Source organism: Rattus norvegicus, chromosome 11 (genome assembly GCF_036323735.1).
Source record: "Rattus norvegicus strain BN/NHsdMcwi chromosome 11, GRCr8, whole genome shotgun sequence".
Classification (NCBI taxonomy): domain Eukaryota; kingdom Metazoa; phylum Chordata; class Mammalia; order Rodentia; family Muridae; genus Rattus; species Rattus norvegicus.
The window spans coordinates 94,701,626-94,718,828 of NC_086029.1; the positions used below are offsets into that span (position 1 = coordinate 94,701,626).

The 17,203-nt window shown below is 38.8% G+C and overlaps 1 protein-coding gene across 11 annotated transcripts in view; it reads left to right on the top strand.

Annotated features, from left to right (window-relative positions):
• Positions 1 to 17,203, top strand: part of Lamp3 (lysosomal-associated membrane protein 3) — a 68,635-nt gene that overhangs the window by 43,809 nt on the left and 7,623 nt on the right. For all 11 annotated transcript variants that reach the window (XM_063270465.1, XM_063270467.1, XM_039088271.2 and 8 more), the window contains 2 exons: positions 1,402 to 2,093; positions 2,913 to 3,041. In XM_063270465.1, the coding sequence (XP_063126535.1) occupies positions 1,402 to 2,093; positions 2,913 to 3,041 (821 nt within the window). The remainder of the gene's footprint in view (positions 1 to 1,401; positions 2,094 to 2,912; positions 3,042 to 17,203) is intronic.

The following is a 17,203-nucleotide window of genomic DNA, read 5'->3' on the forward strand; positions in this document are numbered from 1 at the left end:
CATAAATACCAGTAGAACCCTGTCCTCTTTTCTCAAGTTTCATCCCCGAACCTAGCATCTACAGTTCCTATCGCTGTCTGAATAAATACAGTGTAACAAATGCAGTTTGAATGTACAGAGCTGATTTCTAATACACCTCATCAAAGAGTTTCCAAGGGCCAATTTAAGAATTTTGTCTACTTTTCTGGATTTACATCTACCTAAAATGAGGCAAGGACAGAATCTGGAAAAAATAGAGCCAGAGGTCTTTAACTCCTTAAAGGGTCGCCCTGGAGACAATTTTTTACAACAGTGGACATTATATAGTCAATGGTCCTGAAGGTTTTCACTGAAACCAACTTATAAAACTTTATAATAATTCTAGAATATCTTTAAGGGTGTTGTTCTTTTTTGTTCACATACCCAACTCACTTTCTATGCACAGGCACATGTGGTGAAAACTATACACATGATTTTTAATTTTAGGCTTTTAATCTAGTGAATGAGTTCTATAACCAAGAAATAAACCAGTGAGTAAAGTTTTTTTTAAGAATAAAATTCTACTCATTCCTACTGGCAATGTAATCATAAAATGTTCTGATACTATCTCTATATGCAAATACAAAATGTGATAGGTGAAGCCAAACAATGAATTTATCACTGAGATGGAGAACCAAGGAGGTAAAGGCTATGACTATAAGGAAGACAAGGGAAGATACTCCGAAGAGCTGGCATTTAAACCAAATCATGAAGGATTAGAGCAATTATACCTTGAGTTTTCTTAGTTAATAAAGACTAGATAGCTCAAAAGATTAAGAAAATAATAAAAGCTGATTTATATTTAGAAAAAGAATGTGGAAGGGAATATCTTGCAAGAAAATAGTCTCTTATCATTGGGAGTAGTTAAGTATAGATGGAATGAATACATATCAATTAACCACAATTTATCCATCAGATTATGGTTTAAACTGAATGGTGTGTGAAACTTAATCCAAATTTAGAATTACATGATTCCATGAAAAATACGAAACTTTGTAACTCTAATGCTGCCTCAGTCTATCAAGTTGTCATAGCTGCTGTTCACCCTGGAACACTTCATGACTTCTTTTTGGTTCACAGTTGAATATGAGTGCTTTGGTGTGCATTGGTACCATAACCTATGAAGATGAAAGTTTATATGCAAATATTTGCTATATGGTCATAAACATATAAAGAACACAGGTATAACCCAAAACATCACAGTGATGGCTTGGTACTACAGTCTTTGGTGATCTTCACTTTATTGTTGAAACTCTTGAAAGTTTGCCCTAGACATGAAGCTGTATGTCAGTTTACTACTGAGCACTTTAAAGTGGGGATGATGGTGGGATATTTTAAGCCTTTGGTCACTGCTTGTAACACTTCTGTTTTCTTAATTTGCAGTAATTTTACATGGCTATCAAATAAGAGAAAAAGAATTTCCAGAAGCCAGAGGCTATCTTCAATATACTGCAACAACAACAGAACAGATCACAGCAAAACCTCCACTACCACTGACTAACCAAACATCTCATGCAACTTTAGCATCAAGGTCCAAGGATGATTACATTCAAACGGCTGCCGAAACTTCCACTTTTGAAGACACAGCCCACATAACAATGAAAACAGCAATCCCAGTAACTACGAAGAGCCTTCTACCCATCAGCTCAACTAGCTATACCTTTGTTAGAACTAATAACTCACACATGACTGCTTCATCTACTGAAGATACTATTGGCTCTGGCTCAATTACACATTTACCATTTCCTACAACCAGAGCTAGTCTAGCTGCTGTCAATCATATAACTGGGAGAAGTACCCAACTTGGTGGTCAGACTACCCTTCCCAAAGCACTTTTCACACCATCACACGAAAGCACAACCACTCAGAGGCCAACTCTATCCACTATTGTCTCAGAACTAACACCTACAGGCAAGGACAGATCAACAACTTCATCTGTTCCCTTAGTTCCCAGGCCTACTTTTGTAACTTGGTCATCACCTGCCAAGATTGGAACTTATGAAGTACTAAATGGAAGCAGGCTCTGTATAAAAGCAGAGATGGGAATAGCGCTGATTGTTCAAGAAAAGGGTTTGGTAAGTTGGGGTGGTATGTCAACAATGCTGTCTTCAAAGTCTGACTGAAGTTGTATGGCTAAGAATGAGTAGTTCTCTACACTGTGTCCTTAGGTAAGACAGGTAGCTGTGGGTTCATCTTTCTAGGGTTCTCTATCATAAGGAATGTGTTCCAGAAGACAAGTTGAAATAGAGAAAGCAAGGAGAACTTCAACATGTATACTTCTCACTTGGAGCCAGCATTGACAATATTAGCAGTGCTGAATGACAGTCAAAACCTGCCCTTGTTCCTGTGTAGTGATCTCTTTACCTCAGTTCCTTTCTGACATGATACATTGGAATCTGACATTCTCCATAGTTCTAGCGTATTGTAATATTAATACAAAATCCAAACTAACAAGATTGCAGAAAAGGGTTATCTAAAGTACTGTATTTATAAAGAAGTCATAATAAACTATTATTTTTACATAGTTTTCAACCAAACAAAACTGATATCCATATTTGGTACAGAAGTACATTAGAGTACAAACTCCTCTCTCAATTACCTTTCAGTACATTGAACTGAACAGAATTTAAATTTCATGAAGTTTGCTTCCTATTAGTTACCCATTAAAACTACGTATTTTGGGGGAATTTATTTTAAGAAAGCCTTTAAGCACATGCTTGGAAGTAAGATGATGCCATATAACTAGAGTGTGTGTGTGTGTGTGTGTGTGTGTGTGTGTGTGTGTGCACGTATTTTTTTAAATGAACATCCATTTACTCATTTAATAGCCTATATTTCTGTCTTGATTTTTCCCCCCCGTCTCTTACTGATTGGATCTATCTTATTTGGTTTAGGATTCTGCAACCCAGAGGCACTTCAACATTGACCCCAGTCTAACCCATGCATCTGGGAAATGTGGCTCCCAAAACTCCAACCTCTTCTTGAATTTCCAGGGTGGATCCGTGAATGTCACATTTACCAAGGTGAGGCATGGATTTCTTCACAGTGGTTACCTGTAGCAAGGCTTGGACTCTCCTCAATCTAGTGCCAGCACTTCAGCATTAAATTTCAATCTAGATCCTGGCAGGAGTAGCCAAGAGCCTCTTGGGATCTTTTTAGATAAGAATAAGGAGCTTGGGAGGAACGAAAGGAAGTGTTGACATCATGTTTGCCTTCTCCTTCAGTCTGCTCTGATCAGTCCAAGAAGGGCTTCAGTGCCTCTTAGGAGAACGTTAGCTTTGCAAGGGAGGTTTACTCACCAGCGTTCTTTGCAGATTACACAAGGAGGAAGTGGCATAGACGAAAAGACTTATGGAAACTCCCAGTGGGCATCAGATAAGTGGGGTTATTCTAAAACCAACCTAAAATAACAGAATGGATTCTTTCCAATCTCTGAAGGCAAAAGTCATGGACTTGGAAGTTTTTCTGACAGGAGACAGAGACAGCAAAGTACAGTCGAAAGGCTTGGATGTTAGGGTCTGAGTCAGATATAAATTAGATTCTATCACTAACTTGTTTTGTGGTGGTAAGCAGGCAATGCTCATTAATACCTGTAAATTCTATTTTATTACTTAAAAATGAGAAACAGGATCATTTCTATACAAGCATACCTATTACAGAGGAAATGGTGAGTATCCAATAGCTACCTACTATAATCGAAGTGACTACAGTGGACAGATAACTCGGGGCACGGGAAACAGATGAATCCAGTTATCCCACTGTCTAGAATTTCCCCAACCTCCACCCCAGAAACTGAATATTTTATTTTATTTTCCTGGCCCTCTGGGTCTCTTTCCTCTCTCTCCCACATCAGATCCTGCCTGCTTATCCATTTGCCCTCCCCTCTCCTACCCAGATCCTCCCTCATTCTGCTTCCCATGATTATTTTGTCTAAGTGAGATTTAAACATCGTCACTTGGACCCTCCTTCTTATTTAACTTCTTATGGTGTGTGGGGTATATCATGGGTATTCTGTACTTTTTGGCTAATATCTACATATCAGTGAGTATGTACTGATGCATGCCCTTTAGGGTCCGAGTTACCTCCCTCAGAATATTTTCTAATTTCATCTTTTTGCCTGCAAAATTCATGATGTCCTTGTTTTTAATAGCTGAATGCTATTCCATAGCGTGAATGAACCACATTTTCTGTATCCATTCTTTGATTGAGGGACATCTGGGTAGCTTCCAGTTTCTGTCTATTATGAATAAGTCTGCTATAAGCACAGTGGAGCATGTATTACTGTGATATGGTGGAGGATTTTTGCCTAGAAGCAATATAACTAACTGGACCTTTGGGTAGAACTATTTCCAATTCTCTGAGGAACTGCCAGAGTGCTTTCCAGAGTGGTTGTACCAGTTTGCAACCCCACTAGCAATGGAGGAGTGTTCCTCTTTCTCCACATCGTTGCCAGCATCTGCTGTCACTTAAGTTTTTGATCTTAGCCATTCTGATTGGTGTGAGGTAAAATCTGAGTGGTTTTGATTTGCATTTTCCTGCTGTCTAAGGATGTTGAATATTTCCTTAAATGCTTCTCACCCACTTGATATTTCTCTGATGAGAATTCTATGTTTCTCACTGTACCCCATTTTTAATTGGGACATTCGGTTTTATGGAATCTAATGTTTTGAGTTCTTTATATATTTTGGATATTAGCCTTCTATCGGCTGTAGGGTTAGTGAAGATCTTTTCCCAATCTGTAGGCTGCTGTTTTGTCCCATTGACAGTGTCTTTAGCCTTACAGAAGCCTTTCAGTTTTACAAGGTCCATTTATCAAGTTTTGGTCTTAGAGCCTGAGCCATTTGTATTCTGTTGTGGAAATTGTCTGGTGTGCCAGTGCAGTCAAGGCTGTTTCTCGCTTGCTCTTCTAGTAAGTTCAGTGTATCTGGTTTTATGTTACGGCCCTTGATCCACATGGACTTGAGCTTTGTGCAGGATGATAAATATGGATCAATTTGGATTCTTCTACATGCAGATTGCCAGTTATACCTGCACCATTTGTTAAAGATGCTTTCTTTTTTCCACTGGTCTTTTTATGGCTTCTTTGTCAAAAATAAAAAGTCCAAAAGTGTGTGGGTTTATTTCTGGGTCTTTGACTCTATTCCATTGATCAAACTGTCTGTTTCTGTATCAATATCGTGCAGTTTTTATCACTATTGCTCTGTAGTACAGCTTGAGGTCAGGGATGGTTATTCCTCCAGAAATTTTTTTATTGTTCAGAATTGTTGACTATCCTTGTTTTTTTCTCCATATGAAGTGAGAATTGCTCTTTCAATGACTGCAAAAAATAATGTTAGAATTTTGATGGGGTTTGCATTGAATCTGTAGATTGCTTTTGGTAAGATGGCGATTTTCACTAAACTAATCACATGAATCCAAGAGCATGATATGTCTTTCCATATTCTGAGGTCTTCTTCACTTTCCTTCTTCAAACACTTGAAGTGTATGCACTTTTTCTCTTGCTTGGTTACAGTTACACCAAGATAGTTTATATTATTTGTTGCTACTGTGAAGGGTGTTGTTTCCCTAATTTCTTGTCTGCCAGTTTATCATTTGTGTAAAGGAAGACTACTGATTTATTTGAGTAAATTTTATATCCAGTCACTCTGCTGAAGTTGTCGGCTGTGAGTTCTCTTGTAGAATTTTTTGGGTCTCTTTTGTATATTATCATATCATCTGCAAATAGTGATACCTTGACATCTTCCTTTCCAATTTGTATTGCTCTAGCTAGAACTTCAAATACTATATTGAATAGATTAGGGAGAAAGTAGGCAGTCTTATCCCTGGTTTTGGTAGGACTGTTTCAAGTTTCTCTCCAGTTTACCGTATATTGCTTTAATTATGTTTAGGAATGTGCCTTGAATTCCTGATCTCTCTAAAACCAATAATATGAAAGGGTGTTAGATTTTATTGAAGGCTTTTTCAATATCTAATGGAACAATTCTGTTTTTTTTCTTTGAGTTTTTCTTTAATATGTTGGATTTTCATCTATTGCACCATACCTGCATTCCTGGGATGAACGCTACTTGATCATGGAGAATGTTGTTTCCGATGTGTTCTTAGATTCTGTTTGCGAGAGTTTTATTGAGTATTTTTGCATCAATGTTCACAAGTGAAATTGCTTTGAAATTCTCTTTTATTGTTGGTTTTTTATTTTGTTTTATTTTTTGGTGGTTTAGGTATCAGGGTAACTGTGGCTTCATAGAACAAATTAGTTATGGTTCCTTCTGTTTCTATTTTGTGGGATAGTTTGAGGAATATTGCTAGTAGCTCTTCTTTGAATGCCTGTTGGAATTCTGCATGAAAACTATCTGGACCTGAGATTTTTTTCATTAGGAGGTTTTTCTTTTTTTTTTTTAATTGGATATTTTTTCATTTACACTTCAAATGTTATTCCCTTTCCCTGTTTCCTGTCCATAAGCCTCCTATCCCACCCCCCTCCCCCTTTCTCTATGAGGGTGTTCCCCATCCCCAACCACCCATCCCTTCTCACCTCTCCATCCTGACATTCTCCTACACTGGGGGGGCCCAGCCTTGGCAGGACCAAGGGCTTCTCTTTCCATTGGTGCCCAACAAGGTCATCCTCTGCTACATATGCAGTTGGAGCCATGGGTCTGTCCATATGTACTCTTTGGGTAGTGGTTTAGTCCCTGGGAGCTCTGATAGGTTGTTACTGTTATTCTTATGGGGTTGCAAGTCCTTTCAGCTCCTTCAATTCTTTCTCTAACTCCTCCAATGGGAATCCCATTCTCAGTTCAATTGTTTGCTGCTAGCATCCGCCTCTGTATTTGTCATGCTCTGGTTGAGTCTCTCAGGAGACAGCTGTATCAGGCTCCTGTCAGCATGCACTTCTTGGATTCATCAATACTGTCTAGGTTTGGTGGCTGTATATATATGGGCTGGATCCCCAGGTGGTGCAGGCTCTGAATGGCCATTCCTTGAATCTCTGCTCCAAACTTTGTCTCCATATCTCCTCCTATGAATATTTTTGTTTACCCTTTTATGGAGTGAAGCATCTGTACTTTGGTCGTCCTTCTTGAGCTTCATGTGGTCTGTGGATTGTATCTTGGGTAATTCAAGCTTTTGGGCTAATATTCACTTAGTGAGTGCATACCATGTGTGTTTTACTGTGATTGAGTTACCTCACTCAGGATATTTTCTAGTTCAATCTATTTGCCTATGAATTTCATGAAGTCATTGTTTTTTTATAGCTGTGTAGTACTCCATTGTGTAGATGTACCACATTTTCTGTATCCATTCCTCTGTAGAAGGGCATCTGAATTCTTTCCAGTTTCTGGCTATTATAAATAAGGCTGCTATGAACATAGTAGAACATGTGTCTTTGTTATATGTTGGGGCATCTTTTGGGTATATGCCCAAGAGTGGTATGGCTGGGTCCTCAGGTATTACTATATCCAATTTTCTGAGGAAACTTCAGACTGATTTCCAGAATGGTTGTTCCAGCATGAAATTCTACCAGAAATGGAGGAGTGTTTCCCTTTCCCCCACATCCTCACCAGCATCTGCTGTCACCTGAGTTTTTGATCTTAGCCATTCTGACTGGTGTGAAGTGGAATCCCAGGGTTGTTTTGATATACATTTCCCTGATGACTAAGAATGTTGAGCATTTCTTTAGGTACTTATCAGCCATTCGATATTCCTTAGTTGAGTGTTCTTTGTTTGTTACTTTTTAAAATAGGGTTATTTGATTCTCTGGAGTCTAACTTCTTGAGTTCTTTGTATATATTGGATATTAGCCCTCTATTGGTGTAGGACTGGTAAAGATCTCTTACCAATCTTTTTGGTTGCCATTTTGTACTAATGACAGTGTCCTTTGCCTAATAAAAGCTTTGCAATTTTAAGAGGTCCTATTGGTCCATTCTTGATCTTAGAGCATAAGCCATTGGTATTTTGTTCAGGAAAATTTCCCCTGTGTCCATGTGATTGAGGCTCTTCCCCACTTTCTCGTATATTGGTTTCAGTGTATCTGGTTTGATATGGAAGTCCTCAATCCACTTGGACTTGAACTTTGTACAGGGCGATAATAATGAATCAATTTGTATTCTTCTACATGTTGATTTCCAGGTGAACCAGTACCATTTATTGAAATGCTATGTTTTTCTACTGGATGGTTTTTAGGTCCTTTGTCAAAGAGCAAGTGACCATAGCTGTGTGGGTTCATTTCTGGGTCTTCAATTCTATTCCATTGATCTTCCTGTCTGTTTCTGTATCAAGACTGTAAAGTTTTTTAAAATCACCATTTCTCTATAATACAGCTTGAGGTCAGGGATGGTGATTTCCCCAGAAGTTCTTTTATTGTTGAGGATAGTTTTAGCTATCCTGAGTTTCTTGTTATTCCAGATGAATTTGTAAATTGCTCGTTCTAACTCTATGAAGAATTGGGTTGGAATTTTGATGGGGATTGTATTGAATCTGTAGATTGCTTTTTGGAAAAATGGCCATTTTTACTATATTAATCCTGCCAATCCATGAGCATGGGAAATCTTTCCATCTTCTGAGATCTTCAATTTCTTTCTTCAGAGACTTGAAGTTCTCGTCATACAGATATTTCACTTGCTTGGTTGGAGTCACACTCAGGTATTTTATATTATTTGGGACTATTGTGAAGGGTGTCATTTCCCTAATTTCTTTCTCAGCCTGTTTATCTTTTGAGTAGAGGAAGGCTATTGGTTTGTTTGTGTTCATTTTATACCCAGCCACTTTGCTGAAATTGTTTATCTGGCTTAATAGCTCTCTTGTGGAAGTTTTGGGGTCACTTAAATATGCTATCATATCATCTGCAAATAGTGATATTTTGACTTCTTTCTTTCCAATTTGTATTTCTTTGACCTCCTTTTGCTGTCTGATTGCTTGGGCTAGGACTTTGATTACTATATTGAATAAGTAGGGAGAGAGTGGGCAGCTTTGTCTAGTCCCTGATTTTAGTGGGATTACTTTAAATTTCTTGACATTTAGTTTGATGTTGGCTACTGGTTTGCTGTGTATTTCTTTTTCGGTTTCTATGATCTGTCCATTGATAAGAGTGGGGTGTTGAAATCTCCCACTATTATTGTGTGAGGGGCAATGTTTTAATAAGGTTTCTTTTATGAATGGAGGTGCCTTTGCATTTGGAGCATTGATATTTAGGATTGAAAGTTCATCTTGGTGGATTTTTCCTTTGATGAATATGAAGTGTCCTTCCTTATCTTTTTTAATGACTTTTGGTTGAAAGTCAATTTTATTCCACATTAGAATGTCTACTCCAGCTTGTTTCTCAGGACCATTTGCTTTGAAAATTGTTTTCCAGCCCTTTATTTTGAGGTAGTGTCTGTCTTTGTCTCTGAGGTGTGCTTTTTGAATGCAGCAGAATGCGAGGTCCTCTTTAGATTTTCAGTCTGTTGGTTTATGTCTTTTTATTAGGTAATTGAGTCCTTGATGTTAAGAGATATCAAGGAATAGTGATTCTTGTTTCCTGTTATTTTTGTTGTTAGAGGTGGAATTATGTTTATGTGGCTCTCTTCTTTTGGATTTATTGCAAGAAGATTAGTTTCTTGCTTTTTCTAGGGTGTAGTTTTTCCCCTTTTGTTGGAGTTTTCCATCTATTATCCTTTGTAGGGATGGATTTGTGGAAAGATATTGTATAAATTTGGTTTTGACATGGAATATCTTGGTTTCTCCATCTATGTTAAATGAGAGTTTTGCTGTATACAGTAACGTGGGCTGACATTTGTGTTCTCTTAGGGTCTGTATGACATCTGCCCAGCATCTTCTGGCTTTTATAGTCTCTGGTGAGAAGAATTCTGATAGGTCTGCCTTTATATGTTTCCCCTTACTGCTTTTTATATCCTTTTTTTTATATGTGTGTGTTTGGTGTTTTGACTATCATGTTACGGGAGGAATTTCTTTTCTGGTCCAATCTATTTGGAGTTCTGTAGGCTTCTTCTATGTTCATGGGTATCTGTTTCTTTAGGTTAGAGAAGTTTTCTTCTATAATTTTGTTGAAGATATTTACTGGCCCTTTAAGTTGGGAGTCTTCACTATCTTTGTGTCCTTAGGTTTGCTCTTCTCATTGTGTCCTGTATTTCCTGGATGTTTTGGGTTAGGAACTTCTTGCGTTGTACATTATCTTTGACAGTTGTATCAATATTTTCTATGGTATCTTCTGCCCCTGAGATTCTCTCTTCCATTTTTTGTATTCTGTTGGTGATGCTTGTGTCTATAACTCCTCATAGCTTTCCTAGGTTTTCTATCCCCCTTTGTAATTTCTTTATTGTTTCTATTTCCATTTTTAAATCCTGCATAGTTTTGTTTAATTCCTTCACCTTTTTATTTGTGTTTTATTGTAACTCTTAAAGGGATTTTTTTGTGTTTCCTCTTTAAGGGCTTCTACTTGCTTACCTGTGTTTTCTTTAAAGGAATTATTTATGTCCTTCTCAAAGTCCTCTATCATCATCATGAGATATGATTTTAAATCCAAATCATGCTTTTTGGTGTGTTTGCATATCCAGTATTAGCTTTGGTGAGAGAACTGGTCTCTGATGATGCCAAGTACTCTTGGTTTCTGTTGCTAGATTCCTGTTCTTGTCTCTTGCCATCAGGTTGTCTCTGCTGTTAGCTTGTCTTGCTGTCTCTGACAGTGACTTGATACCCCTATACGCTACCGTGTGTCAGCACTCCTGTAGACCTGTTTTCTTTCAGCCAGACCTGAATACAAATTGCCGAGGGCCCTGGTCAATTCTGGGCGCAGGCAGAAAACAGAAGGTTCTTGTCTCAGAGTGCTCCTGGGTTTGTGTGTCCTGAGGGCTCCAGGCAGGTCGCTTGGAGCAGAAGAGTTGGTCTTAACTTCTTCTCTGTCTGTGGTGTGTCAGTGCTCCTGGCAACTGGCTTTCACCTCTGGGCACTGGTAAAAAACAGAAGTGTCCTGCTCCTGACTGCTCCTAGGTTCCTGTGCCCAGAGGGGAGTAGGTGCGTTCCTCTTGGGCCAGGAATGTGAGCAGAAGTAGTGGTCTCCCCTGAGCTCTAAGGATTGTCCACACTTTTGAGAGTCCAGCTCTCTCCCCCTTGGGATTCGGGTACAGAGATGTGTGGGACTGGATCAGCTCTGGTCACAGGCGAAAACTGGAAGGGTCCTGTCCCAAACTGCTCTTGGTTTTGTGTGTCCTGAGGGCTCCAGGCAGGCGCTAGCAGCAGCAGAGTGGTTAGGAGGTTTTTAATGACTGCTTCTATCTCCTTAGGGTTTATGGGACTCTTTAGATAATTTGTTTCATCTCGATTTGACTTTGGTATATGGTATCTGTATAGAAAATTATCCAGTTCATCTAGATTTTCTAGTTTTGTCAAGTATAGGCTTTTGTAGTATGAATTGATGATTTTTTGGATTTCCTGAGTTTTTGTTGTTATGTCTGTCTCCCTTTTCATTTCTTATTTGTTAATTTGGATACTGTATCTGAGCCTTTTAGTTAGTTTGGCTAAGGGTATTTTACCTTGTTGACACTCTCTAAACCATCTCCTGGTTTTGTTGATTCTTTGTATTGTTTTCTTTGTTTCTAATTGGTTGATTTCAGCCCAGGGTTTTACTGTTTGTCACCTCCTTGGTGTGTTTGCTTCTTTTGTTCTAGAGCTTTCAGGTGTACTGTTAAGTTGTTAGTGTAGGATCTCTCCAATTTCTTTATGAAAGTACTTAGTGCTATGAATTTTCTTCTTAGCACTGCTTTCATTGTGTTGTGCAAGTTATGGCATGCTGTGCCTCCTGGAAAGACTTTAACTTCTTTCTGTATTTCTTCCCTGACCAAATTATCCTTCAGCAGAGAGTTGTTCAGTTTCCATGAGAATGTGGGCTTTCTGTTGTTTTTGTTGAAGTTCAGCTTTAGTTCCTGATGATCTTAGAGAATGCGAGAGACCATTTGCTTGCAAAACTTTTTTCCTAGCTCTTAACTCTGAGTTTGTATCTATCTTTGTTACTGAGATGTACTTATTATATGCAGCAGGATGATGGATCCTGTTGACGTATCTTGTCTGTTAGCCTGTGTGTTTTTATTGGAAATTGAGTTTATTGATGTTGATAAATACTAATGACCTATGATTTTTTAGCTTCTGTTTTACTTTTGTTGTTGTTGTTGGAGGTGGTCCTATGGGGTATGATTTCTTCTTCTGGGTTTGCTGTGACATGATTAATTTCTTGTGTTTTCTTGTGTGTAGTTACTTCCTTGTGTTGGAATTTTCCTTCTAGTATCTTATTAAGAGCTGGATTAGTAAAAACTATTGTTTAAATTGGTTTTTTTCATGGAATACCCTCCATTCTCCATCTATGGTGTGAGTTTTGCTGGGCATATTAGTCTTGGCTGGCATCTGTTGTCTCTTAGGGTATGCAAGACTCCTGTCTGTTGCAGTAAATCTCCAACCCCAATAAGCCTTTGCAAAAATCACACAACTCAGTTACAATATTTATAAGCAATATACCTACATTGGGCAGATATACTACTACGCTACAGTTGTTACTTGTGACTTCTCCAGGCCATGTGGTTCTGCTCCATCTTCCTTCCACCTTTTCTTCCTCCATTCTTCTTCCTCCACTCTTCAAAACCTTCAGTTCTACCTTTCCCTTCCATTTCCCAATCACAGGTTCTAGCCTTTATTTGACTAGTTAATATGGGGAGAAGGTTCACATGAAATCACCTGAGTACATGATCCACTCCTGGTGGGGCAGCCGCTCTTGAGGAAGAAGTATTAGCATCAGAATACAAACAGCACCAGTGCAACCCACAAACACCTGTCCAGGATTTTCTGGCTTTTAGAGTCTCTGTTGAGAAGTCAGGTGTAATTCTGATAGGTCTACCTTTATATGGTCCATGGTCTTTCCCCCTTGCAGCTTTTAATACTCTTTCTTTGTTCTGTAGTTTTGATTATTATGTATTGGAAGGACTTTTTCTTTTGGTCCAATCTATTGGTGTTTTGTAGGGTTCTTGTACATTAATGGCCATCTCTTTCTTTAGGTTAGGGGAATTTTCTTCTATGATTTTGTTGAATATGTTTTCTGATCATTTGAACTGGTAATTTTCCTTCTCTTTCTTTCCTGCTATTTTTAGGTTTGGTCTTTTCATTGTGTCCCAAATTTCCTGGATGTTTTGGATTAGGAATCTTTTACACTTTGCATTTTCTTTGACTGATGATGTATCATCATTTTCTACACCTGAAATTTTTTCTCTTCCATCTCTTGTATTCTGTTGATGATTCTTGCATCTGTGGTTTCTGTTCTGTTTCCTATGTTTCCCATTTTCAGAGATGGCTCCATTTGTGATTTCTTTATTGTTTCTATTTCCATTTTTAGGTTTTGAACCATTTTGTTCAATTCCTTCACCCGTTTGATTGTATTTTCCTGTAGTTATTTAAGGGTTTTATTTGTTTCCTTTTTTTCATGGCTTCTACCTGTTTGCCTGTGTTTTCCTGTACATTATTTTTATCCTCTTTAAGAGCCTCAATCATCTTAATGAAATGGGATTCATGGTCAGAAAATTGCTTTTCAGGTTGTGTTAGGATATCCAGGACATGCTGTAGTAGGAGAGCTTGGTTCTGAGGGAGCCAAATTGCACTGGCCTTCCTTCATTATGTTCTTGTGCTTGCCTTTAACCATCTGGTTGCTCCTAGTGTTAACTAGCCTTAGTCTCCCGGATTGGAGCAGGCTTCCCTTAAGGCGGAGCTGGCCTTCTGGGAGGCCTGCAGTGCTGTGTCTCTGGTTAGAGCAGGCCTCCTGGGAGACAGGTAAAACTTTGGAGTTGGTAGTGGTAGGTGGGCCAATCTACCAGGAGTGCAGGTGTAGGTATAGACCTGGAGGGTGGTGGGAGTCCGGCTGGGTTGGGGAGATGCTATTTTTGCAGGTCCCTGGGGATATCCCAGCTGATGTGGGTATTGTGGTGGGTGTTTCACTCATACCCGTTTTAGAGCAGACCTCCTGAGAGACGGGCAGGGCAGTGGGGTGAGGGAACAGGTATACCAACCTGCCATGGGTGCAGGAGTAGGTGCAGGCAATTCTACAATGGAAAGCAATCAACACTGGAAAATTGAAAACTGTGTCCTTCTGAGCAGCCTCAGAGAACACATCTCTGGTCCACTGCAGTAGGTTTCCCTGTCCTGCATCTACTCTGACCTGGGCGGTTCCAGGGCTGTGGTTCCTGCTGCTGTGACTCTCCCTGGGTGCCTTTTGTGGTACCTGCAACTTAGTGAAGTTTTCAGGTGGCACCTGTGACTAAGGAGAGTTTTCACGTCTTCAGAATAAGCACCCATGTTTCCCACCAGGCCTAGGTATTCCACCCTCACAACTCTATTTTTGTCTCTTGTTCATTTGTGTCTTCTTTGAGTTGTTTGAATATAGTTATAATTGTTCTTTTCTAGATGGCTTTATAAGTTATTCTCATCAGGAGCCATCATTATGAGATTACTTATGGAGGAAGACATGCTATGTTAGCATTTTGTTTCTGTGTTGAGGCTTGCACATCTGGAAGTAGTTTGTTAGTTGAGTTTTTCTTTTATTTTTCATTTAACTTACAAAAAATCGCTTTTCTTCTTTCAGTGTAGATGTTTACAATCTTCAGGAGAGGATGAAGTCATAAGGTTGAGTTATCCTCTGTTGAATTGGTATTTACAGCCAAAGGCTTTATCTGTAGTCTTTTGAGAATCAGGTATTGTCCTTGGTCATGTCTGCAACTTGTGCTGGGAATCGGGAGACTCTCCATGTCTCATTCAAGCATATCCTGGGGTTGCTTCTTAGGTCTACAGTTTCCAGAACATCATGTTGTGAAACTCCCCTTGTGGCTTTCTTCTGAGTCAGATTGAAGTCTCTTCCTAGGTCCACAGGTTTTTCTGCAGTGAGATATAAAACTCTCAGCATGTGTGGGACTTGTTCTGAGGTCTTGGGACTCCAAACTTGAGCCAGGAGTTATGGAATTTTACTGCTATTCAAGATGGAAACAAATTTTCACACTCATGAGATACATATTCTGTTTAACATTTGTATAAAGAACCAAACATTTGTTTTAATATAAGATACTGATGGAAACAGATCATTTTCAATGTTTTTTAGTTGGTCAATACTTTGATTTAAAAATCATCAGTGCCAAGAATGCTACTTTATATGGTATACAACACAGAATGGCAGAAGTACAATCATGGCCACATTTTTAATTCTTATAAATTCTGTCCTTTTCTGTGGTGGTTTGAATAAGAATGGCCTCAATAAGCTCACATAGGTGTGGCCTTATTGGAGTTGGTGTAGCCTTGTTGGAGTAGGTGCAGCTTTGTTAAAGTAGGTATGGCCATGTTGGAGGAAGTCAGTCACTGGGGGAGGGGCTTTGACATTTTAAAAGCCCATGCCACATACTCTCTCTTTGCTGCCTGTTATCAGGATGTAGAACTTTCAGTTACTTTTCCAGCACCATGCTCACTTGTGTGCCACTATTCTCCTTCCCATGATGATAATCGACTAAACCTTTAAAACAATAAGCCAGCCTCATGTAAAGTGGTTTATCTTATAAGAGTTTTTGTGGTCATGGTGTTTCGTCATAGCAATCATTTGACAAGTTTTTCAGTATTCTCATTCTGTTAAATAGAAGTTAAAATGTGTGAACATCTTTTCTATACATAATCTTTTATACATAATTAAAAATATCTTAACTGATTTCTCGAGAATGTCATACAATGTGTGTTCTCTATAATCATTCCCTTTCTATAACCAACCCTCCCAAGATCCCCTACCTCCCTACTGACCCAAACTTGTGTTTTATTTTCTGTTATTATAAACACATAAAGTCCAATTTGTATTTCTCAAATGCCTTTGGGTGCAGAGACAGTACTTATAGTCTGGTCAATTATTAAGGAAAACTGACTTGTCCTCTCTTAGCAGCTAATTATTGTCAACAGTTCCTGTCCCAGAGGTAGTACCTTATGCCTGCCTCCTCTGTATATGATATGTGTTCAAAAACCACTTGTTTCATTTGTAGACATTCACTAACTCTGCACTTACAGTCTTTCTGCTCCCTCTTCCACAATGATCTATGGGCTTCGTGAGGAAGAATGAGACACAGATGTCTTATGTAGTGTCTTATTCTCTGCATATTGACCATTTGTGGGCCTCTGTGGTAATAACATTCTACTGTAAGAGAATCTTCTCTGATGAGAAAATGCATTAAACTATAGGTCTACAATAAGTTATTAGAGGTCAGTTTAATGTCTATTTAGAGGAATGATAGGAGTGGGTTATCTACTCTGGTCTATGATATATCTAGCCACATGATATATCTTACCCATGATAACCATGCTGGGTACAGGTTTTATCTTGTGGACGGGGCCTTGAATCCAACCAGAAGTTGGAAGTGGTTGGTCACTTCTGCAACTTTTCTGCCACTAATACATCAGTGGTTTATCTTGCCAGGCTGGCTGCAATTTTAGTTCCCTGGGTTCAAAGTTGTGTGAGGTTGATGATTAATTTTCTCCTTCGGTTGCATGTACAAAACTTCCAGTACTGTGAAAGATAGTTAACAGGGATGAAACTTACAGGTGAGTATCAGCTTGATTTTTCCATGTTCTATGAGTTAAGTGTGTGGTATCTTTGGAAATAGGGAGAGTCTTACTGTGAAGTTTTTGAGGGTAAGCCAGGGAATAATTATCATGATGATAATAATGTAACCACTAACTGAAAAATAGAATGGAGCCAAAGATGTAGCTCAGTGGTGGAGTATATGCTTTTTACACATGAGACCCTGGATCCAACTTTTATCACCAAGAAAATACATAAATGCCCTTTTAAATCGACCCCTTCCCACACAACTTAAATTCCCTTAGGTGCTATTGTGTAGATTATTTTGATTTCCAAATGAAAACTCATAGGTAAAAAGTGGGGATAAAATGTGGACTCTAGGAAGAATGTTGAATTCCTAGAATCCCTCCATGTGACCCACATAACCAATCTGAAAACACAGATGTATTCATCTCTCTACCAATTGACCTTCTACCCAGAAAAGGGCATGTACAATTTTGCAATGTTATTTTTATCTGAGGGTAGATGAACCCTCATTCTCCACCCAAAACATTCACGAGAATGGGTACTTTAAGTTAATACCATTCACTCTTACTTATCATACTGCCCCATCTTCTA